General features: G+C 46.4%; 2 protein-coding genes across 3 annotated transcripts in view; one reads left to right on the forward strand and one right to left on the reverse strand.

Annotated features, from left to right (window-relative positions):
• Window positions 1-2,842, forward strand: part of MCF2 (MCF.2 cell line derived transforming sequence) — a 58,134-nt gene extending 55,292 nt beyond the window's left edge. For both annotated transcript variants that reach the window (XM_082770878.1, XM_082770877.1), the window contains exon 30: window positions 890-2,842. In XM_082770878.1, the coding sequence (XP_082627004.1) occupies window positions 890-930 (41 nt within the window). In that variant the 3' untranslated portion in view covers window positions 931-2,842. The remainder of the gene's footprint in view (window positions 1-889) is intronic.
• A 307-nt stretch (window positions 2,843-3,149) lies between these two features.
• Window positions 3,150-17,549, reverse strand: F9 (coagulation factor IX). The gene is made up of 8 exons (XM_082770879.1): window positions 17,433-17,549; window positions 14,357-14,520; window positions 14,002-14,026; window positions 11,887-12,000; window positions 9,969-10,097; window positions 8,124-8,362; window positions 6,664-6,781; window positions 3,150-4,028 (listed from the first exon to the last, which is right to left on the reverse strand). Exons 1-8 carry the CDS (start codon window positions 17,497-17,499, stop codon window positions 3,481-3,483), a joined length of 1,404 nt encoding a protein of 467 aa, XP_082627005.1. The 5' UTR covers window positions 17,500-17,549; the 3' UTR covers window positions 3,150-3,480.
• Window positions 17,550-23,923: the final 6,374 nt, after the last annotated feature.

Here is a 23,923-nt window from a genome sequence, read left to right on the forward strand (position 1 = left end):
CTGGCCAGGTTCCTGCTCCTGTGTTACATGCCAGACCCTCTTCCAGTTTTATTCAACATCCCACTTGCCAGATCATCTCTTCCAAGCCTTAAGGGCATCCCTGGGCATGTGTGTGTGCGTGTGTGTGGGTGCTCTTCATGCAAAGCAGAGCAAAGCTTTCCCTCACTTCTAGCACCCAAAGGACTGAGTTCCATGCATGCTGTGCCCTGGCTGGCTGGGGCACTGGGACCATTCTCTTGATTACGGTGAGCTTGAGGCAACCCTTTACCTGGTGTCTTGGGCCACGTGGGTTTAATTAGCCTCATCAGAATATTGTACATGGCTGAACTCTTGAGTTCTTGCAAGCTGGCATAAGCATGCTAGCTGAAAAGTGCAAGTCTTGTGTAAGTTCTGTTTAAAATGCCACTTGTAGTTTTGCAGATGTAGCACAGCTGTTTGCACTGTTACTCATGCACTTTAATTATTGCAGCCGCAGGCTTTATGTGAGCAGAATTATTATGCAGGGTCCATTAAAGATAATGCTGATTTTTTGCCTTTGAAACATAAAACAGGGTCTACTTTCACAACTTGTGATGCCAGCCAGCTTCATAGAACAGCTATTTTGTAACTGTGTAGAAAGCCATTTTGAGCCTGACAAAATAAGGAGTCTAGAGAAGATAACCTCTGACCATGCTGTGATAATCAAGCGATAGGTTATGGAAACGAGTCAAACCCTGTGGTCCTGCCTCAGGCAAGGCTCTCACTGAAGGTAATGGGCATTCAGCTTTTAGGGAGAACCACAGGAGTGTGCTGTTTTTAATGTTATACAAATGTTACGTGATTACAGGGAACAATGTATTTCTTGGAATAAGATGCTTTAATATTAACATCATTCTTCATTACTTTATAGATGCTGCCCTGTGTAACACAAGAAAGTTTAGTTCCCCTTGAATTAAGGGTGAACTAGTAGCATCCTGATTTTGATGCTCTTGGAAGCTTTCAACTAAGTGTTACAGAGAAATAGCACAGTAGTTGGAGTTGTCCAGTACTATTCATCACATTCACAGAGCTCCACAGCTTCATCTGCACTGAACGGGACCGGGGTCCTAAGCAGCTTCTCATAGTCATAAAGGAAGCCATTCTCTGCTCTTTTTTTTTTTTTTCCTTTTTTTTTTTTTTTTCTCTCACTATGGAAAATACAGTATTTTATTATTTTTACCTGCTGTTTTTTCATGGCATCCATCACGTTTCATCAGAGAAGTACACTACGGTTTCCTGACACTTGGTTTAGATGCTTGAAATTTCCTCTACAGGTTGAAGGCTTTATCTACTTACTAGCTGACAACTGCTGAAGTTGATTTCAAATCAAACAGTTGAGTTTTGGTAAACCAAAAACAAACAAAAACCATCAAAGAGCTGTATGTCCTGCTTAATTGATTTTATGGATGGATTTTTCATAAATATCTATTTCAGCTATGTGAATGTAATGTTCTGTAAGAGCATCATCTGGCTGACTCACATGCGAAGATGCAATAATGCTAAAGATCCTTTTTTTGCACTTAGGGTCTGAATCCAGCCCATTGCAGTCAGTCCCACTGATTTCAGTGAGGTTTGGATCAGGTCAAACTGACAACTCAGGGTTGTCGCCAATCGCTTAGGGTCCCAAAGTGTCCCAAAACTGAAACCTGTATCAAGCAAGTGTTGAAGTTTACATTTAATGTATGTACTTTTGGAACACGTGCCATAAATCAAAGTTAAATGTCCATGTTTGCACTAAGGATGTTCTTGTGACAAGACTACTTTTCAGCATCTTTAACAGTAATGCATCAGTTGAATTTTCAGGAAAGAAAAAGAATATTGAACACTCAATTTAATTTTGTGTTTCTTTGTCTAGATTTGCTTTTGTAGATGATAAGTACAGGTGGTTTGACTTTTAAGCAGATGTGTGCGAAGAGCATCTGACTATGTTGAGAACAGGGTTAATAGTATGCATGCGGTAGTGGACTTGCTCTGTCCTGTCAAAACAAAATGTTTTATACCACGGACTGAAGGGGGACCTTTGTGATCTGACTTTGATTTGTGAACCATGAATTCTTAGCTGCAGTACCAAGTTGTTAAGTTCAAACATACTGGGTTTTTTTCTGGTGACCACTTTTGTACAGAGGACTTGTTGAACTGCTTCCTGGCTGTTGCTGCCCGGGGGTTCCCTGCCACGCTGCCACACCACCGTGGGCATCTCTGCAGTGTGGGTGGCCAGCATTGTGGGCAACCCCCATACACCGCCAAAAACGAGACCAGCTGAGTCTGAGCTGAACAACGCTGCAAGACCTAGAAAGATCCCAGTATTCTTCAGTCACTGGAAATCAAGCCAGGGAGGTTTTAAGTCACTGAAGTTTATTTCTGTCTGTTTTAAAGCTGGTCATGATGCACTTGTTAGGTGGAAAAGTAGGATTCTCTGAAGTTATGGGGGCTGTTTATAGTGGTAACAATTCTTGTGGTAACAGTACACATTTTGAGGTACAACTGTAAATACTTGTCTCAAGCATAGCACACATTGCATATTAAATGGTTTTAATCTTTTTGTCTTCCATAGTTTTAAATCTAAGCTTTTATTAATTTATGAGATTGATTAGTTCTGCAAATCTGAATGTACAGTCTGAGATTTTTAACATTTGAAACTTTGCACATGACATGGTATGTTACCTTAAGTATGCTGTTGAACTAGGCTCTTCATGTACATGTTATTATAAATTACAGTAGGGAATTTTCTGACTGCAAGTTTAAATGAACTATATTGTATATGTACCTGTAAAAAATGTGTTAAATCTATATTTAAAGATTAAAAAGTTGTTAAATAAATTCATACGAGAATATGCAGTTTGTTCCAAAGACACCTCTGCTACAATTCTGAAAAAGAAAAAAATCTCAGTGTTGGTTTTATTTACTTTCTTTGGAGCAAATATAACATTCGCACATGTGTTTTGATTTTAAAATAAGCAGTGGCAGATGATCTGGTTAACTCCTTGCTGGATGTGGTGGCAAGGAGACTGAAGTGGCGGCTGCTGCAGTCCTGCCTTGGCTCAGGCTGTCTCCGTCACTGGCCTGCCCTGCGTCCTATCCTGGGTACTGGCTGCAGTGGGACCGTGGGGGACACCAGCAGGCAGTGACAGCCCCTTTAGGGGTGAGAGATGTGGGAAGGGAGGGGGGCTTGGTGCCTGTGCTGCAGCCCCAGGCTGTGTGTCAGCTCTGGGCACGCAGGGCTTGGGGATCTACCTGACCTCAGCAGTGTCGGTGTGTTCAGGAATGCAGTCACGGGTGATTAAAAAGGCTTTTTATTTCCCTGTTACCACATTTACACTGAGTTTTCTCAACTGTTGCCTTCAAAGAGCAGAAATTAGTTCATTTAGAAATGATCATTAAAACGCAATGATTTCTGAAAAACAGGCAGCGATGCCTGTGGTCTCCACCTAACCAGTCCATCCACCAGGAATGTTGCCTGGGTTAGGTAAGCCTCGTGTTTTCCTTTATCCACTTCACATACTTGGAGACCTTGGTGTAGATGCCGTATTTGCCCGGCTTAGCACACTCCTCACCCCAGCTGGTGACCCCCGTCAGAAACCAGGTGCCCTCGATCTCGGTGGCGTGGGGACCCCCGCTGTCCCCTCCGCAGGTGTCCCTGCCACCGGCCGAGAAGCCCGCGCAGAACATGTTCTGCTGGATGGAGGTGGAGGTGCTCTTCAGGCAGGTCAGCCGGTCAACGAAGGGCACCGTGAGGACCTGGAGGACGACAGCGGGCCTGCCACGGTAGAGGGTGCTGCCCCAGCCGCTCACCGTGCCCTGCCCGTGCTTCAGCAGCATGTTGGTGAACTCCCGGCTGCCGATGCAGATGGGGGTGACGTAGCTGTTGAAGGTGAGGGGCTGGTCCAGCTCCAGCAGGGCGATGTCGTTGTGGTGCTTGTTGACAGAGGCGTTGTACGTGGGGTGTGGGAGAATTTTCACCACCTTACGCCTCTGCTCGGTGCTGTCGTCCTCCTTCGTGTTGTATTCACCTGCAGAGAAAAATGGGCTTGGGCTGGTCCCCCCAGTAGTGTGACGGTGCTGCAGAGGACGTGTGCAGGCCCTGGCCAAGCTGACATTGTGACAGTGCTGTCATGATACAATAGCACCCCAGCCTAGCACAGGGGGGATGAGCTCTGTACACCCTAGCCCTGGGGGGCCTCACGCAGCAGCACCTACTGGGTCCCCACAGCTGCTGGATGTGGCACTGGACACGCAGCGGCTGAGCAAGCACCAAATCCCCTCTGCATGTGGCAGCAACTGTGGCTGCGAGACCCACAGCACCTCACAGTACAGACGGGCTAGGGGCCTTTGCTGAGGTTTGTAGCAGCGTGGCTGTTCTCGGGATTTAGCACTTCCACAGGGGTGCAAGGCACGTGTTACCCTGGCATCCAAGGGGAAAGCCTCCAGAATTAAAAATCTGTTTAAAAACATCACTGATTAGTGGAAAGGAACCTGATCATCCCTTTTCCAAACCCACAGAGTACCCTACACCATGGCAGGGCAGCACAGGACTCAGGGATGGCATCAGCAGCCAGCCCCAAATGCCAGCCCCGTGATTAAGTTGCCAGCAGCTGATTGCATCCCTTCCCAGCCCTGTGACAACAGGTAGAGGGAGAGGGAAGCTCTGGGGGCTCTGGCTGGTGGCTGGGCTGTGCCTGGAGCTGAGTCCCTGCCTTGCCCACGACCTGGTGATGCCGAGGGCTGCGAGCAGGATGGCTTCTCCTGCAGCCCAAGAGGCGCAGGGTGCGTTTAACCCCCGCCGCAGTACTTCCACACGCTTTGCTGTAATCTCCAGAATATACGATCTCCTCTAAACAATATCTGCAGCGCCCCTGGCCCTGGCTGTGTCCTGTGTCTGCTGCATCTGCCTGCGAGGAGCAGCGAGGACCCTGCCGAGAGAGGTGAGGCAGCTTTCTGTGTTCACGGGGAGGCTGTCGCCTGGTGAAGGCGGTTTTGGCGGCTGGTGCTGCTGCTGTGCTCTCTGAAAGTGTTTTGTTTTGTTTTTTTTCAGCAGAGTGTGAATGTCAGCTTCCTTGCAGGCTGTGTTTCTAGAGTGTAAGTGCAAGACAGAAGTGGGGGAGAGTTTGAGAGGTTTGTTTTTTTTGTGTGTGTGCTACAGCTGCTTACTATTGCTGGGGACCTGGAAATATGCTTCAGTTATGACAGTGTAGAGACAAAGAAGGACAAGGGATTGGAATGCTTCTTCCACCCCCTGCTATTGTTTTTGGGCCTCCCAGGATGCTACAAACAAAGCTGAACACCTAGCATGAATGGAGGTGAATGATTCAGATATTATCCATATATTGTATGAACACAAATTGAACCAGCCCTGTAAAACTGTGTTTCGCTTTCTTGACTTGCTGCCTGCCCCAAACCTTGCCCTGGAGATGCTGCTGTGCTGCAGAGCAGTGTGCAGGTAGTGTGAGTGGGGCTGGCTGGGAGCGGATCCTGAACAGAGGGGGGTGTGCTGTGCGTGAGCAAGCTGGAAAGGGGAGGCTGTTTGCATGCAGATGCTGCAGATGCAAAACCTCTGTCTAGCAGAAACGTACTTTTCTGGGGGATGGTTCTTGTTGCGTGGGGAATTTTGTACTTTCTCATGTTTGTGGGTTTGTGCTGGGCTCTCAAGCAGAGCTGCCTGAAAGTCAGTAGCAAAAACAAGCTGTGTACCTCATCCTGTCAGTGCAGGGCAGGGGGTTCCCAGCCCTATGGCGAGCTGCTCTGCAGGCCAACCAGGCACAGCCAAGAGCTCAGCTGTGCCAATGTGGCAGAAGGTGCAGATGGAGCCCCCAAGATAAATTGATTTATGTAGATATGAACTCTGTGTTTCAAGGCTCAGGTAGAACCTCATTCTTATCAGTAATACATTTGATAGTGTTTAAACAGAAAGTGAAATACTTTCCCGCCTCCTGCAAACGTTGCCCGTAGCTATTACCAACTCTATCAGTGTGTCTCCTATACTAGGTATTCATAGAGGGAAGAAACAATTTGGGAAGATGATTCTGGCACAGCTGTGAAACATTGCACTGCACCACTTTGCCAAGGCCCTGCACTGAATTATCAGCAGGCAGCCTGTAGCAGCTGGGTACAAGAATCACAGGGAAATACCATTTTTTCCAGCAAAGATACATTTGTTTTGCAAAGCTGTACCATTCCTTGCTGTGCGGTCTGGTCACGCTGCCCCTGCCTAACTCCCCAGAGAGCCTGCTGGAAAAGCACGCTTGCCCACATGCCAGCCTGGGTTCTCTACTTTATTCCATAATTCTATTTACTTCTAAAAGAGTTAAGAGCAAAAGCAGTTTGCAAGGAGTTAGTCAGGCTGCTAGTGCCACTCTTGCACCATCCACACTAAACTGTTCTCTGAGAGTCGAGTGGAAATTCGGCATGACCCCGGGAAGAGCAGAAATCCCTGCTGAGGTCCCGTGTGGGCAGCAGAGACCAACATACACCACCCTGGCTGATCGGCAGCATCTTCACTGGTGCCTAGTGGGCTTCTAGGCAGCCTCAGTTTCTCTCTGGCTCTCTGCAGTGAGGCTGAGCTGTTGCCAGATGGGCCAGCAGCCTGTGGTTCTGGTGCTGAGGCCTGTCCCTTGCCCATGCTGTCCCAATGCCGCCTGCGGTGCTCACCTGCCACGGCTGTGACGTTGTCCCCTGGCTGCAGGCAGTGTGCTGCTGTCACCACCCATTTCTCGTTGACGATGGACCCGCCACAGAAACCCAAGCCTTCGCTGTCCACCAGATGAACCTGCGGGAGCAGAGGGAAACCACAGCTGTGGGGTTCATGCGAATCGGCGGGGGGGGGAAGAGGGAGATGCACAGCGTTGGTCTGGCTGTAGGGTGGGTTGCATTTAAATTGTACGGAGCCAGTGCTGCCCCAGCCACCTCACTGTGTGCCAGACTTTGCTCCTCGAGGAGCCCCTATGCTCCCACGTCAGTGCTGTGCAGGGGTGCCCGATGCTGTCCTGCGCACGAGCTGATGTCCTGCTCTGCTTCTCCCTGCTCCAGGCTGCAGGGGGGGCAGATGGCCCAAACACACACCTCAGCTTAAAACATGGAGTTTCCCAAATCCATTCACTTCCATACCTACCGACCGGTGAAGCTGGGGGCAATGTGCTGACTACCCATGCCACATGAGCACCTAGCTCCCCCGGGCACAAGCCAGGACATCCCTTACGCTGAAACTTCTCTAATTAAATCGATCAGCCACCTCGGCGGCCTGTCTGGAAACAGATTTCCCTTACGTTTCGCCCCTTCCCCGTGGCACTGCTCGTCCCCTGCAAGCTGCCCGGTGCCCCCCATGCCCTGGCATCATCGGCTGGTGGAGCTCCGAGCTCCAGCGCAGCGCCGGCCGCGGGAGGGCAGCACCGCACCCCTGCTGCGGGCACCCGGCTGGGGGGCAGCATTGCCCGGCTGCTCCTTGCCCGGCTTCCGAGACCCTTCTCGCAGCCCCAACCCCAGCGAGCAGGCATCAGCCCCTCTGCCCGAATCCCCCGCAGGCCAGGCTTCTTCATCTGGGCAAGCAGAGCTGTCCTGGGGGGTGCCCGGAGAGGTGGAGGTCTCCGTGAGCACAGCCAGCTCTCGCCAGGCTTGGTGGGCTGCTAGCATGCACGTTGACTTTCGTTGCAGGGTCTGATTTCTTATACTTAACTTTCTGGTTCTTCTCTTGGCTGAGCTGCACAAATGGGCCTCCCTGCATAAGCCACTTTCCTTTGCCATCAGCGCTGTCGGTCTATGCCAGGGTTTGCAATGGAACAGAATCAGAATATTGCACTTAAATGGTATTTCCCAACCGTTCAGTGTGGCTTCACTGAAAAATGAGCTGCATTTTTCCTTGCAAAGCTGTGCTCCCCAGAGGAAACTGCTTTGACTCTGACTTCTAGGGTAGGCCTCCAGCCATGCAAGTTTTGTTGCTGTGGCATGAAACCATGTACAAAAAGAAGCTGTATTCCTAGCAGACTTGAGATCTATTGCTAAACTATTCTCAAAGACAGGTTTCGAGTATGTCAAAGTAAGAAGATCCTGAGTTCAGAACTGCCTAGACAGAGCGACTGCTGGGGTTATGAGGGAGAGGCAGAAACAGCCAGTACCTGCCAGGGCACCTGGCCCTTCATGCTGTCTGTTCCCCCGACCACCCGGGTGTCCGTCTTATTTATCGGTATGATTTTCTTGGTGGTGGCAGCGGTGGGGGTTTCCGTGATGTTGAGAGCCTCATCATGAATGTCATCCTCATCATTGGTGGTGATGTTCCAGTACTCGAAGGTGTTTATGGTTCGGGTGAGCTTTCTCTTCACATCAGGAGCTGTGATCCTCCCGCATGGATATGGCACTGGGAGAGAAATGGACATGGTTATCCTTGGTTGTGTATCACACTGACAGTGACAGCAACTGAAGGAGCAGGAGAGGAGACAGATGCTGTCTCCTCCCAGCACCCTGTTTGGGGATGAGTGGGTGTGTTAATGAACTGACCGGGACCCAGAGCAGCAGTGCAATCAATATGCAAGAGTAGCAAAAGCATAAAGGCTTCCCGGGCCTTAGATACGAGTTCTGAACAGCTTTTAAAAAGAAGGAAGCTTGTGAGAGAGGGGGTATGTTGGATAGGATGGTGCAGCTGTGCCTTTATTTAGTGGGATGCTGAGGAGCGTGCCCGGGAGGCTTTCTGTGCTGGGCAGCCCGGCTGTTTGGCTGACATTTCTACAGCAAGTTACTCCAGAACAATAAAAGTCCAGCTGGGAGAGGGCAGGAAATAATATCTGCCAATTGTACAGATAATCCTGCTTGGCACCAAGGTGAGGAAAACATTAATAAACTCATGCTAGGGCTGTAGATTTTCCTGTTAATGAAGACCTCATCTGTAAGCTCATTTTAGACGAGCTCTTCCCATTTCTCTCCTACGCAGTGTGTGCCGAATCCCTGCTGATAGTGGCAGTCAAAATAGTAAATAGCATCAGGCATTGTCTTTCATCTGAAAAGCTTTTGACAGCACTGTGCAAACAAACATTAGTGTAAAATCAGATGTAAGTGTGGCCTACAGAGATTTTGCATTTCCTTAAACAGTCCACTTTAGGAGTAGGGCTCAAATAAGTGCTCAGTGAGGGAAGGCACTGTCGTGAAGTTAGGCTACAAAATGGGAGTTTCAGAGCCAACAAAAGCTAAGCTTTTGAAGAAATGGCAATTACCTAACCTGGAAGGTGATCTTGTTGCTAAAAGTAAACCTTTCTGGCCCATCGGAAGTGGGGCAACACAGGCCCTAGATCTCAATAATCTCCATTAGCAGAAAGCATTGCAAGTGTCTTGGGCTGAGAGTCTGATCCCTGAAAGTCAGGGGGGAATATGACAAGAACTAGTTATTCCTTAGCAACCTCAAGTACTGCATTTCTCCACCCTGTTTGGCTGCTTTCTTTTTGCTCCTTAGCACCACAAGTGACCCACACAGTGCAATTCCTGTTGAGGGTCTTTGTGTGTGTCTTCATGCTGACAGGAGGGCAGCACCACCAAAAAGCTCCACTTGTCTCTGCTGGACTCAAGTAGTTATGGGACACAGCACAGCTCACAGCAGAGAGACCTCCAGGACAATATTCAGGCAGAAAATTATTGATCCGTACCTGGAACTATAGAATAGCTGCAAGTGCGAGATGTGCCCATGTGAGCAGCCCTCTGAAACAGGCATTTGCCTTGTGTGCAATAGTCTCAGACATGTAACCTCCTCTTTTACACCTAAGCTAAAAAAAGGGGGCTCGGATCACATCTTTCCAGTGTGACCCCACATCTGGCATTAGGAAAGTGCAGCATCAGGCTCTTTACGTTTGCTAAGCCAGAGAACAAGGTTGGCTTCCAACTGTATATAGCATTTCTGTGAGATTCATGTGTCTAAATCCAGGAGAAGACCTTAGAAACTTTAACCCAAATCTCTTAAAAATGCTTTAAAGTTTAACCTGCAGGTTCACAGGACTTTCCATCTTCCTGAAGTTTATAGCCAGCAGCGCAGGAGCATACGACTTTCTGCGGTGGATCATGCCTGCAAAAGTGCTTGCAGCCTCCATTTTTAATTGCACAAGTGAAGTCTGAAAGAAATTAAAAAGAAAATGTGAAACCTGTGACATATGACAGATCAGGGTCGTTGTACCTGGGCTTTTGGGCTCAGCCTATAGCTCACTCCAGTTGTTCTAGACTATGCAAAATGGATGCTTGTTTGCAAAGAGAATCCTCTTCTTTGCAAATGCCATCCCTGTTCATATTGACACAGGGCCAGGCACCTCTTTGAGAAGGCAGGATGAGGAAATGGCCACGGTCCTACGTGAGGTGTTTCTCAGCTCCGGCACAGCCTCTGACCTCCAGCAATCCCTGCGTGACAGACCGATGTGATTGGCGCTGCTCAGCCCTGCAGAGCTGCCTGAAATTTGGCAGCCTGACCCCCAAGGCCTGCTGCAAATATTTGGTTACGAGCCATGTGATTTCCCCACCATCATGTTCCCCTCCTCCCCTCTGCTTACGGAAATCCAACCGCGGCACAGGTGCCAGTGGAGAGCACTGCATATCCAGTGGGAGCGAAGCCTGAGCCCCAGGAAAGCTTTGTCTCGGGATTCTTGCTGGTCTCTGAATTTGAAACCTCAAGCAAAACCACATGCTCGTCCTGACATACCTACAAATCATTGCAGCCTGACGTGGAGGACCCATTTCAGCAGGACTTTTGATGCAATGATTCCCAGTGTTTGTAGGGCAACCTGAGGCTCAGTGAGAGTCCCAGCACATTGGGTGTGCCTTCTCCCATCCCACCTCTCGCTCTGCTATGGGAACACCACCCCTTGGAAGTGGAAATCCACTAATCTGCAGGTACCCTATTAATTCTCAAGGAGTTTTCAAATAGCTTCACAGCAGATTAACTCCACTCCTACCTCCTCAAGGACACCTCCCTTCCTGTAGCCATTTTAATGCCATCATTTACTATTTTTACTGAGATCCTTTTCACGCCTCACTTCTAGTGCTATTTTTGCTCCTGTCTCACTTCCATGAGAAATCTGCAATGAGACTATTTAAATTTGATGCAGCTTTGAAATGCTCTTTTTAACGTACACTCCTCTCTTGCCAGAGCAGAAGCACAACTAGAAAGGGAATCTTTTATTAGTGCAGTGAGTCTAGCACACTATGTGAGTTGCACAGCCCCTGATTATATTATAAATATAAGAGCTGAATATCCCTCTTGTTTAAATTATCATCTGTTTGGTTTTCATAAACTCCTCAACCCATCAGGAAAATATTTGCCTTTTGTTTGCCCGTAGACTCAAGGTTGCTGGTGATAATCATAATTATGAATTTAGCAGAGTGCCGTTGTGAGGAAGTTGTGCTAGTCCTACCCCCTCAGCACCTGGTGTGAGAACGGGAAGGAGGAGTGAAATCGTGGGGGCTGCACTGAGGCTGGTGTAAAACTCTTGCTTTCAGTGGGCGTGTGTCGTCCCTGGCTGATGAACAGCCCTGGAAAGGCTTGTGCTGGGGAGATAAAGGAAGGTCTGTGTCAACATGTGCTCTGGCAGCTGCAGCACACCGAACAGACCTTGAGCCTGAGTCTCTGCTGAGCCCTGCGCACGAGCAGGCATCGCGGGGCTTGGTGGAGGTGGAGCTGGGGCTCTGCTGGGGATGGGAGAGGAGGGACACATCTGTTCCTGTATCCCAAGGTGTGTCCCCCTGCTATCCCACTGCCAATGGGCTACATCTGCACATTCACACAGTGTCTCACAGCAAGGCAATGTGTGTCCAAACCAGCCCTCGAGTAGGATGAAAGTCTTTATGCCCGCTTTGATGAGGTGCGATTTCAAAAAGAGCAAAATAATCACAGGATAAGCCCCCCATACGTACCTATCTCACAATTCTTGCCTTCATACCCAGCTGGGCACCAGCACGTGTAGGAACTTACGGCATCCTCGCAAACAGCTCCATTTTTGCATGGATTGGGGTCACATTGATCTCCATCTTGGTGAGAAGACAGGAGAATTAACAAACGTGAGTGTCCACCACAGCCAGTGCCAGCCAAGCACTGGAGCCTTCTGTGTGCAAGCCTCCTGCTAAAGATGAGCAGAAGGCTGTGTGCCTTCCATCTTCATAATGGAAAATAAATCAGATTCTGACACACAAAAACATAATAGCCAGTATCAGCCTTAGGGTAACAGCAGGAGCAGTGCTTTACAGCAGCCCAATTACATACACTGTCTCCTATGGGTTAATTCTGCTTGTTTCATCTCCCTAAAGACATCTTAGCAGGATTTCATGTCTTGGCTAGGTTGGACAGCTGAAGTTGGAAGACTTGCTTCCTCAAGAGTGATTAGGATTTCCTAATCTGAATTGTTCTGACACTCCAGTCTTTCACAGAATCACAGAATTTCTAGGTTGGAAGAGACCTCAGGATCATCGAGTCCAACCTCTGACCTAACACTAACAAGTCCTCCACTAAACCTCCACTTTCCCTGCAGGTTGGGTCTGGAGACTTCTCGGTTTATTAGATCTGTGAGTCTAGGTCATTGCTCTTTCTTTCTAAATATTTTACTACTATTAACTGGTCTAGATTTTTCCTTACATGTCAAGGTTTTTATTTTCACAGCTGCCTACAGTTGGGTAACTGAGGCTAGAGTAAAAATGCCCAGTATTGCAAAGTTGGCGCTCCAACACTTTCAAAGAGTAAATCAGTAATGTTAAAACACAGGGAAAGGTGCTCTGAAATGGTGATGCAAAAGCAACGAGGAAGTGGAACATCCTGATGTGTTTGTGTCCCACTAGTAAGTGTGGCTGTTGCTGATGCCTTGAGATACAGGCTGGAATGTAGAAGGCAGTTTGCAAACTGGGACAGAATGGTTTTGTCTTGCTTAAGGCATGTCGGAGTTTGCGTATAAGGTTTGGGTGGTGGCTGCTGTTGCTGCCTGGTGAGGACGATCGGGCTTTGGTACCCCAAGGTGGAAGTGGGTGAGCTCCTGTGGGCTGCACGTGCTGGGAGCAACAGCTTGTAAGCTGAACAGGTGCTCTGAATGACTGGGGAATAGATGGCATTCGTTATTTTTGGTGGGCTAATTGGTTACAGTGACAGGGAAACAAAAGCAGCGCTGAGTTTCATCAGGTAGTTTTTCAGAGGACAGTCCTAAAACGCAAATTCAATTAATTTATTTGTTTTATAGTCTGGACAGACTAATCTGAATTATTTAAGGCTTTATAGTGAGATGTTCTGGGCGCTTTGCCAGTGTACAAAGCAGTTCATTTACCAAAATGTCCTTAAAATTTGTTTCAGAGGTGTTAGTAGTCATTGAAATCTTTCTTGTAAGGGACCAAGGAGTCGTGGGGGACTGAGGTTGAAAGGGAAGAAAATAGATACCAGAAAGAAAATGGTGGAGAAGTAAAGGTTTGGGACCAATGATGTGAATTGCAAACAACTGTTTGCAATGCTGTTTGTGATCATGTTGAGGCTCTGCTTTAATCTGGCATTTCCAGGGATTCACACTGTGCTTGCATGAAGCTGTGCCCTATCTGGAGACCTCTGCTTGAGAGCAGAGCATTTACTACTTGGAGGGGCAGGGGTGGGTTAATTACTAATGTCTTGTTCTACGCTGTGCTCTGGCTGACACTAGAAGCCCAGAATGTGAGCTGGGCTCGTTGGATCCAGCACTTCGTGCAAACTGGTTTTGTTCTGTGAGGTTTGGGCAGTTTGTTCAAAAAAACAAAACAAACAAACAAAAAAAAACAAACAAACAACAAAAAAAAACCACCCCTGCTTGACATAGAAAAAGCTAAGTATTTTTTTTTCCTTGCAATTTGTGTGCAAATGAGACAAGCACAGGCTGGGTGGCTACAGCATTTAGGGCTTATGACTCTGACCAATTCTGTGATAAAACAATTTTGGAATTCTGAAACACATTTCAATAAGCACCTGCTACTTATGCACTGAGAGATGAATATTATGCAAGTGAACATGAAGAAAGCAGCTCTTACCAATGTAAGTCTTCCAAAACTCCATCTGCAAAGAAGAAGAAAAAATAAAATTTCACTCAATTTCTAATTCCTGGGCTAGAGTAGTAAAGGGACGACTCCAAAGCTAAAGCAAAAACCTTGAAGGAAAACAACTGTTTCAGTAGCCTTGGTAGTGACCAAGCTTCTAAAGCTTTTCCCCAGTCCAACAGATGGATCATGACTGAGAATCAAGGGGTGATGGATGCTACACCTGGCTCCTGCCCCTTTCCCCCTTGCTCTTTGCTCCTCCTTCTCCCTCTGTGCCTCGCCTGAACTGTTCATGCGAGTGAGGACTGGGGTGAAAAAGGTGTTGCCATTTTGCAGCAGAGATACTCACAGTTTTCTCTGTGTTTTCAAATACTTCTCGGGCTTCTTCAAAGCTGCATTTTTCTTCTATGCATTCTCGCTCCAGGTTCCCAGAAATAACCTCTTCCAGTCTGTTTGAATTGGCTCGCCTTTGCCTGTGCAGAACTGCACTTGCCTCTTTGTTCTCAATAAAGACTGCAATTTGAAAAGAAATTTAGGCTACAGAGGAGCACGCACCATGCGATGCAGCTGGGATGGTCTGTCAGGGCTCTGCTCTCCCAGAAAGCAAGCCCTTTTCATACGTTCATCCCCCACTGCCCCATGGCCAGGGACATTTCAGGAGTGTTATCATCTACTTGAGATTTCTTTGGTGTCAAACGTAACTGCAATCCAGGGGATCAGATCTGGGGAACCTGGAGTCAAAGCAGTCAATAGACAGAAATGGCTGATGGCGAGAGGGTGATTAGGAGCACTGAAGTTTGATGCTTAAAATACCCTGAAGCAGATGGTGTGAATACTTCCTATGCACAGACTGGAATAAGCTATTCAAGAGGGGAGAATAATAGGCTTTTTCATGCTGCTGCTTAGTGAGGTCTTGTTTGAACACAGAAATTATCCTACTTTAACTCTGTGCCCGTGTTGGCTGTAATAGGCCGTTTACCTCTGCAAGCAGCTGTGGCTCTTGAAAGCCTGGGGCCATGTGCTTCTCACTCTGCTTCTCACTCTTGCCCAAGTGCCCTGGCACCACTGTCCCTGTGGCTGTGCTGGCCAGAGGGTGACACAAGCCCTCCTCAGCACTTCAGGGGAAGGCAGCTGGGTCATGCAGGTGAGGAGTGTGTGCCCTGCTGACTCCAACCTGCTGTCCCTGGGTCAGAGGGGATGTCCAGGTGGCCACCAGCCTCCCTGTGGTTGCCACCTGGTGAAGGCTACAAGGACATGCAGTCCCATTGTGGTGCCACCACACTTTCTCCCAGCTGGCACTGGCCTTGCTCCACAAGCTGGAGGAGGCGTTTCTGTGTCTGTAACCACTGGAGGATTTACTTGTCAGATTATGAACCTCTGTAAACTTCTGCCCCACCTCCCAGAGACACCAGCCTCTGCTGAGCACTGTTTCCCCCTACCACCGCTCCAGAAAAGACATGAATTGCCCATAATGGCTTACTGCTTTGTCTCTCCAGCCTCCCTTAGCACTCACAGCTGTGTCCCTTTTTGTCACCAGATGGCATGGCAGAGCAGCTCTTCTTGGAGTTGGTGGTGGCCTCCTGCGACATAGGTCTTTGTCTGTGAGCCATGTGCTGGAAGGGCTTTGGGCATGTATAGGTCATTGCTGCTCAGGCATAACTTCTGCTCTCAGTTGAGACCAGATCCCAGCCTCTCCAAAGCCACAGAGGTTAATTGGATTCTCATGAGCCCAGGAGGGGTTGCTTTATTTATACCATGCCACCAGCAGTATAATCCTGCCTTTCTCCTAGCACTTTCTTTGCCAGAGACTCTACTAATTGTTTTTGCAATGATTTTAATCATTATAAAGCAGGCTTGCACCTCTGCATTCCTCACGTTTTCAGTTTTTTTTTTTTTTTTTTTTTTTTTTTTTTTTTTAAAAAAAAAAAAAGAAGAGGAATGCATTAAACTCTTGACCTTAATCTAATTGTTTGGCAGTAGATATTGATGGGTAAAGCACTGGCCTCTGAAGAAGCCAGGCTTGGTTTAAACACTGCAGCCCCCATGGAGTAGTCTGCTGAAACCCGACCGGAGCCACAAGTCTTGGGTTTCATGTGTGGGACATGAAGAAAGGAGGAAGTTTCACTGGAGGAAACCCTTTTCCCTACAACGTGAGCATCAGCCTGAGCTGGGCAGAAAAGTCTGGAGTGAGAGGGACAGAGCAGCCCTGGTTCTGTGGCTCTGCTGGGCTCTCTGTGTGGTTAGCACTGGGGGAGCCAGGCATGGGCACAGCTGCACGCGGCCCAGCACAGTGTGATACTGCTGTGTTAGGCCTGCTCCTTCAGCTCTGCCCAGTGGGATGTGCCAGGCATCTGCCCTAATTAACCCAGTTAATGTTGAAAACTTATTTTAATGAATGCAGCTTTACCTCCATCAGATCCCCCTAGGCTTTCTTGGTATCTTACCGATCCCACATGCTACTTTACAAGCCAAACTTGCTTTGAACTGAAGGTGGCAGGTCCCATGGGGTCACGAGCATTGCACTCACCCTGGCTGGAAGCGATCCTCACACCAAGCACACACTCATGTGTGACTTAGCAACTTCTAAGCCAGTGCTGGAGAGAGTGAGATGGGTTTCTGGGCCAAGGGGCTGGGGAAGAGACCTGCTCTGCCACGTGAATGTAGTGTTTTCTAGGAAATACCCCTGGGTGGATGACGGTGCTGATATACTTGAAAGTCTGCTCACATTTTTATTTTTTTTTTTTAAAGCTGTTACTTGCAATGCTTTAATGAAAGAAGAAAGCCTTGCACCAGACAAGTACTTGCACTGGATGCAAACCAGCCTCTGCTGGAAGTGTTGCTGCTACAGATAAATCACGCGACTGCCTGCATTACTATGTGCGATTGCCCACATCCATCAACTCCTCTATCTTGTCTACAGTGTTGACTGCACCTTACAGCCTTTGTTAAATTCATGCTGGGTTTGGCTTTAAACGTTTCTCACATTGGCAAGCCCAATGACTGTTTTATAGATGCAAGTACTTGTTTGTATTCCGGGACAAAGCAATGGCGCACAGGGGCTGTGGATGTTACTCCACCAGTGACGTGCTTCCCATTTTTCCTTTTGCGTGTGTGTTCCAGAATGGCTGAATTGAGCTCTGAAAGCTTAAATGCTGTATGAATTTCAGAAAAATCTCATTCTTAAAATTAATCCCTGTGACACTTTGTGTAAAGTCAGCATAAAAGCTGTTATTTTATTCCTGATAAAAGAGTCAGAGCTTTAAATAGAGAAGATATCAAATGCTGCCGTCCCTCCGACCCCTTGTCTCTCACGAGACAGCACAAGTTGCTGCTGCGTCAAGTGACAAACTGTCCCCGAACCTGTAACTCCTCCCAGTCCCCCCAGCTAAAAGTGAAAGACTCCCTAGGTTTTTAAAAGAACCCACCTGTACTTTCGGCACCAAGAAAAGCTCCCAGAAGACAAATGGAGAGTAGGAGGGGGATTTTTGCCATCGTCCTCCCAGTGCCCAAACCTCTCGTTAACAAATTGTTCAGGTGGTGGAACTCGGTCAATAGTTCCAAAGTGCAAGCTCTTGTTTATTTACGCTGGGTAACCCTTTAATTTAAGGTCCCCAGATGTGCCGTTGCTGACACGTGAAATGGCAGCTGGGATGAGATTTGAAGAGGCACATCCACGTATAAGAAACCTGTTAGGTAACTGCAGTCCTTGGGGTCATCTTCTGCCCTATAGGATTGCTTGTTTGGAGGCTGAGCAAGACACAAGAATACGTTAACCCAGCCTCTGTGACCCTCTTCAGAGCACTGCATTTCCCACTCCTATCTAGGTGACATTACTGAAGAATTTCTCTTGGGAAAATACTGAACATTGTAAAAAAACCAAAAAACAAAAAACAAAAAACAAAAAACAAAAAAACAACATTCACTTCTGGACAGGTCAAAATAAGCACACGCACCCCTTTACTCTTCTTCTTCCTTGAGGAGTTGTAGGGAAAGTAGGCTGAAGGCATTTGCTCCACTCTGGGAGCATTTCAGATTTCTGGATGTCAGAACTGAAATCCATCACTGCATCCATGCATGACAGAGGCATGGTGTCAGTACTATTGCCTTTTGGTGTTGAATTCACTCTAATACCACATTGAAAAGAAGAGCGGGGAGACGCTAGCACACCCTGATGGCTTATTAAAGCAGAAGAACCAGAGGAGAGAAGCTGGCAGGTCTCACTAGTTTCCAGCAAAGCAAGATGGATATTGTGCTATTGTCAACGCGAGAGAATCCCACAGTGCCTTTCCCAGCACTGCAAGCACTCGCAAACAGGCTGGCTGAGCTTGGTGAGAAGCAGAGGGCGTTCTGTGTTGGATGTGCTTGCGTCTCGCAGGCTGGAGAGCTATTAGTTGCTAAGAGGATACAATAGCCCTTGGGTAGTTGTTAGAGAGTTTGCGCTTATGAAACATAAATCCTGTGCGCTAAGTCCAAAATTTAAAAACGTTCCTTCGTGCCTTAAATGTGAGAGATATTTATGGTTGTGTGGGTATTTGGAGTTACTTCTGCATGCAGAAAGGGCAGCTGTAGGTAAATATGGGATGCTGAATTTGAGCTACAACCTTGTGAGATCTGTGCTGCCTGGATGGGAAAAAATCCTTTATTTTCCTTTTTCTTGAGTAAACAAAAGGTCTCGAAACCTATAATTCATCTTGTTTCCTCTTGCTCCATTTGAAATGATCTTTATTCATCACTGACAGCAGCTTTTGTTATCAAATTTCTGTGGCAGATAAATGAGTTTGCATGAGGTAATGTGCTATTGATGTAAATTGAATGCAAAGTGAAGAAGGTAATGATCATCTCTCATTTTCTGTGCATAAGAAAATGCAAATGTGAGAAAATAAATTGAGCTAAAATGCTGAAACAATACATCTCCTATCAATATAGAAGAGTGTAGAGAATGGCCTGCCATAACAAAGGATAATTAGAATCTCATTACTGTAAATATTTTACTTTAAAACATAGGTCAGTCAAATTATTTTTGTTTTATGGTGTATATTTTACGTGTAATAGTATTTGCAACATTATTGCTAATTAATCTTCACAGAAAATGCCAACATCATTAGAATAAATAAGGCTATTAATACAAATAATTTCTATTGTTTACTACTATTGCTGTCAACTTCTGGGGCACCAAACAGAAAGCAAAGTGTTCATTTTTATTTAGTTTGAAAAACAAATCCCCAGAGTTGTGATTGCCACAATGAGCACTTTGGAGATGAAAGCTTTGTTGTTTAGGTGGATGACATCAATTAAATACCTTATCTGGGTTTGTTTTGACTTGGTGTTCTATGTTCTCAAAAGAAGCCTATTGAAAATGCACAACCAAGTCATGCTCCTTCCTATTGAAAGGCTTTCTGTAGCAATGAGCTGTTAGGAAATGTCCCTTCTAGTCTGAGTTGTTAGGCTTTGGGCTATTTTTGGTTGAAACATCCTGGGTTTTTGTCAGAACAGAACCTTCCTGTGAATGTAGCTGCTGGGCATGTGATTGTTTCAAAGTTGCACCTGCATCAAAATGTTCATTTTTGCATCAAAAACATAAAGTTTTCAGCTTGAATTTCTCATCCATTGGAAGTGACACAAGTCAGGAACACAGAAACAGCTCTGTCTGAGTAAAGCTGACACGAGTTTAAACTATTTCAGCTCTTCCCGAGTGGCATATTTTGATGAGAAATGCACTTTGCCCAGCGTGTCCCCACCAGGATGTTTAGGTTCAGCACCTGCCGAACTCCCTGGAACGCCTGCTGCCGTGCCTGGGCTGTGGGGAGCCCACGGTGCTGGCGTGGCTGAGGTAGCACAGCGCTTCACTTTTCTGCCTCCCTCTTCGTTTTTGGGTCTCATAGGCTTGTCTGTTGGAATTCAGGTTCTTTTTAGGTGTCCACAGTTGGAAAGGAAGAGGCAAAACTTTTCTTGGAAGGCAGCATGAACTTTTCTGGCCTGAAGAACTACCTACCCAAAATTGGTAGGGCTTGGTTTGAGGTCAGTGTGCTGGGCTGGAAGATGCAGCAGTGCAGGGAGGTGCAGGAGCTGGCAGGGCTGCAGGGCATCATGTTCCCATCAGGGCCACCACCATGGGCCTAGGAACTGCCTATCTTCCAGAGAAGCTTTCTGCTGCAAAGCGAAATTAAGTTTATGAGAAGTCAGAACAAGAAAGCTATTTCCATTTTGATCTGAGAGATTTTTTTTATTTTTTATTTTTTTTTTAATGTGCTCTGGCTGCACTGATCAATAATGTTAAACAGCTTGATGGCTTGAGGATCTTGTTAAAGGATTGTTCATAATCTCACTTGTCTCCAAATGCACTCTTTTAAGCAAAAAATGCTCCCTCAAAACCTTAAGCAAATTACAATTTGCTTTTGCCCTCTAGACAGCTGTGGTAAGTAATCTTTCCTTAACCAACAGCAAACAAGCTATTTCTGAAATAACAGTGAAAGTAATGCTTGATCTTTATTTTCTTCCTTTATTTGATTAGTTTGAAGTCCCTGGCTTTTTCTAGAGCAATGATTGTGGGAAGTTATCCAAATACAGAGGCAGCACAGCCGTCAGGCCCTTTGCAGTGCCTATCATTATGTTGCAATGATTAATGTCCTGGAGAAAGTACCAGTTGTGTTAAATGTCCTGTAGCCACTGAAGATGCTAAGGTGCATTTGGACATCAACGGCATTAGCGATCTACCCCAGGTGAGGGTATTCCCTCGCATTTTGTAGCCACTGAAAATAAAATGTAGTCATTTTATGGCTAGAGACAATGTAGAGCTCTGTAATTACTTTTGGTTGTACAAAGTGAGAAACACAGTGAAGTGTGATTTTGCCCTGTGGAAAGACCCTTACCCCAGTGTAAGGGTTTATCATGGCACCTCTGTAAACCCAGAGGAGAGGTTCAGCTTTTGCAGGTGGGGCATGACAGCCTTGTCCCCAAGGCAGTGGATCTGGGCTGGAGAGATTGCAGGTGCTGGGAGATGCTGCCCATGACTTTGCATGTGCTGTGAGAGGGGTGTTCAGGCAAAAGAAAAAGGTTGGCTTTGGTGATGGCAACCAGCACTGACTGCTCTGTGTCAGCAGGAGCCTTTCTGAAAGACTCTCCACTACACACTTATCTATCTTAGGGTTTTTGGTTCATGTGCTGGACATTATTTTTCTGCTTTTATGTGGATGCTCCAATGCTTGTGCCAAGGAGAACAGACTTTCCTTGCTGAATTCCCTCCAGACACATCCATTGCAGTTAGCACTTAGGCTCTGTCCCTCACATTTTATTCAGTTTTTAATTAGGCTCCTGAACAGGAGCGCAGAGCAAACTGTGCTTTCATCTGGGAGATCCTGTGGCTGTGAAATATTTACTGGAAGTAAATAACTGTCAGAAAATAAATAAGTCCCTGACTCTACGTGAGTGTAAAAGTGCTTTGAAATAGTCTCATTCAAATAAAAGCTCCTCACATTGAGTGGCAGTAAGAAACAGCAACACAGGCAAAAAAAAATCCCAATGTAGAAGGTAAACACAATTACTAATTCATGAAGAAGCATGTTTCACAGTAACAGCTTTAATATATTTCTTTTCAGGTTGATTTAAAATAGGCAAGATTAAAAGGAAATTTGGATTTGGCTTGGTCATTGTCTTTTCAGAAAATGGAATGCAAGCATGGATCGATGTACCGTGCTGCTCAAGTTAGTCTAAATTTAGACTTCACCATCTCCACTTCATGCTCTGGATAAAGCAATGAAAGAGAGCTCTGAGGAGGAAGCAGCTCTTGCAGATTTTGATGGGTCAGCTAGATCACCAAGCTCCAACATCGTTGTGCAGGCCAAGAAATAAATTAAATATAAGTTTGAAAGCTGGCCTGCCACTGTCTTGGCATGAGATGATTCAAACCTTATAATAGGCTAGGCACACGTATAGAACAGAGGCTCATCCTGCCACAAGCTTGCTGACATGAATGTGAGCTCTGGAGATATCTTTCAAACGGATCTGTGCAAGGTGTTTCTCATTCCTCCAGTAAACCCATCAGTCCCATCTGCTGATGGTATCTGTATTGTGGTGTCCTAGAGTAATGTTCCTGGACCAGGACCCTGTTAACCGGGAGAGGTTAACTCCAGCTGATGGCATCCAGCCAAGCAGGGGGAGTTTGTTTCCTTCTGCACTCACAGGATTCATCCCATCTTGCTCTGATGCCTCTTGTTGGATGGGAGAGGTTCCTTTCCCTCTAGTTCTCCCTTTCTGTTTGCTCGAAAATGAGCCTTTATTGACATCTTATGCTATGTCAGACTTTATTTCTGAATAGTTAAAAATAATAATAATAATAATAATGGGGTGAAATGAATCTCAGCCAGTGCAGCCAAGCCCACTGTAGTCTAAGATCTTGTATCTAACTCCATATTAAGCTTAAAGTAATAACTCTAATTGTTCTCCCTTTATACATTTTCTGGGTCAGTGCTTATGACTATGTCCTTGTTCATTTTCTTTGCCTTAACTTTTTTCCATCCAATGTTTCTATCTTCTTCTTGTAGTAGGACATCCTTGTGCCCTATTCGCCTTCTCCCTCTCCCCTTCTTTCTACTATCTTTATAATTTACTTTCTTCCCTTTTAGAATCCAAAATGTCTGCAGTGTTAACACCTAAGGGGATGACATGCAGAGTAGAGATAAGGATATTTCTAATTTGTGTATCCCTAACTGGGACCACCAGCCACCTCTGTGAGCCATAGGTTCTCAAAGGAGCTGCAGGAATGTCCTGGGAATGTCAGAGGTGCTTGATGCGATGAACAGTTAAGTCTGAATTGGCCTTCCCAGTGAGTCTGACCTACTTCGTTTTTTTCTTCAGTTCCTGTGACCTAGTGCCCTGGTGTTAGCTCTCGCTAACGGTGTTCACTAATGCATGCTTGGAGCTCTGACTAGCCAGCTCTAAAAAACCCAACAGCTTTCTGTTGTGAAGGCTGAGTTAATTTGGAGGCAAATTCACTGAGAGGTTTAGACAAACTCTTCTGTACTACTTGTGCACTGTTTTGAAAACTCCAGGACAGTAGTTGTTCACCCAGTGGGTGCTTTGGAGGAGTGACTTTCATGGGTGTGCAGTGGAGTCACACTCTTGCAGGTGAAGGAACCTGCTGACATAAAGGTCTGCCATCAGTGTTTGCAGGTGTGTTTTTCAGTCTGCGGGGCCAAGAAGTCACAGAAACTTCTGCTCATCTTTCTTATATTTTAAATTCCTAACTTGCAGAACCAAATCTGGGACCACAGACTCTCTATAGTTTCAAGAGAGAGGTAATTCTAGGGGCTTAGAGAACCCAAAGATCAGAAACTGGAGATCTGGACAGGCTTTGGAGTGCCTGCCTCCCTAGGGAGTGTGTTCAACTGGCAAATGCCACCTCGGTGTCAATATGTGGTTGGTGCACGTACAGCTAGTGTGTCCGGCCTGTGCTTTGTTCAGAAGCTGCTGGGAGCCTTGATAGCAAGAGGATGGATGGACGGACAGCAGGATGCAAAAGGGTAGATGAGGGCTGGAACCCAAGGTGATTTTACCGAATGCAGTGGTCTTCATCAGAATTGCACTGGTTGAACTTTTAGTGGAATTTGATAAATGAAACTTTACTGTAGATATCCTGAGAGTTTAGCTTTTAAAATAATGCCAAGTAATTTTAAAAAGGAGCATCACTGTCCTACCTTAGAAAAATTCTATGTCTTGGTGTGGTTAGCCCTCTTTGCAATTAAAGCTGTATGACTAATTATGAGTATATTGTTTGAGTTGAAGCGTATTGTAAACTTCTTAAAGCAAGTGAAATGTCTTACGGGCATGGAAACACAACCAGTTAAAAGATGCTATGTCTAATATGTGACACACTCTTTCTAAATTAGGCTCATCTCTTTGAAAAAATGCATGAGTTCCA

Source organism: Aythya marila (genome assembly GCF_965140915.1).
Source record: "Aythya marila genome assembly, chromosome: 13".
NCBI lineage: Eukaryota > Metazoa > Chordata > Aves > Anseriformes > Anatidae > Aythya > Aythya marila.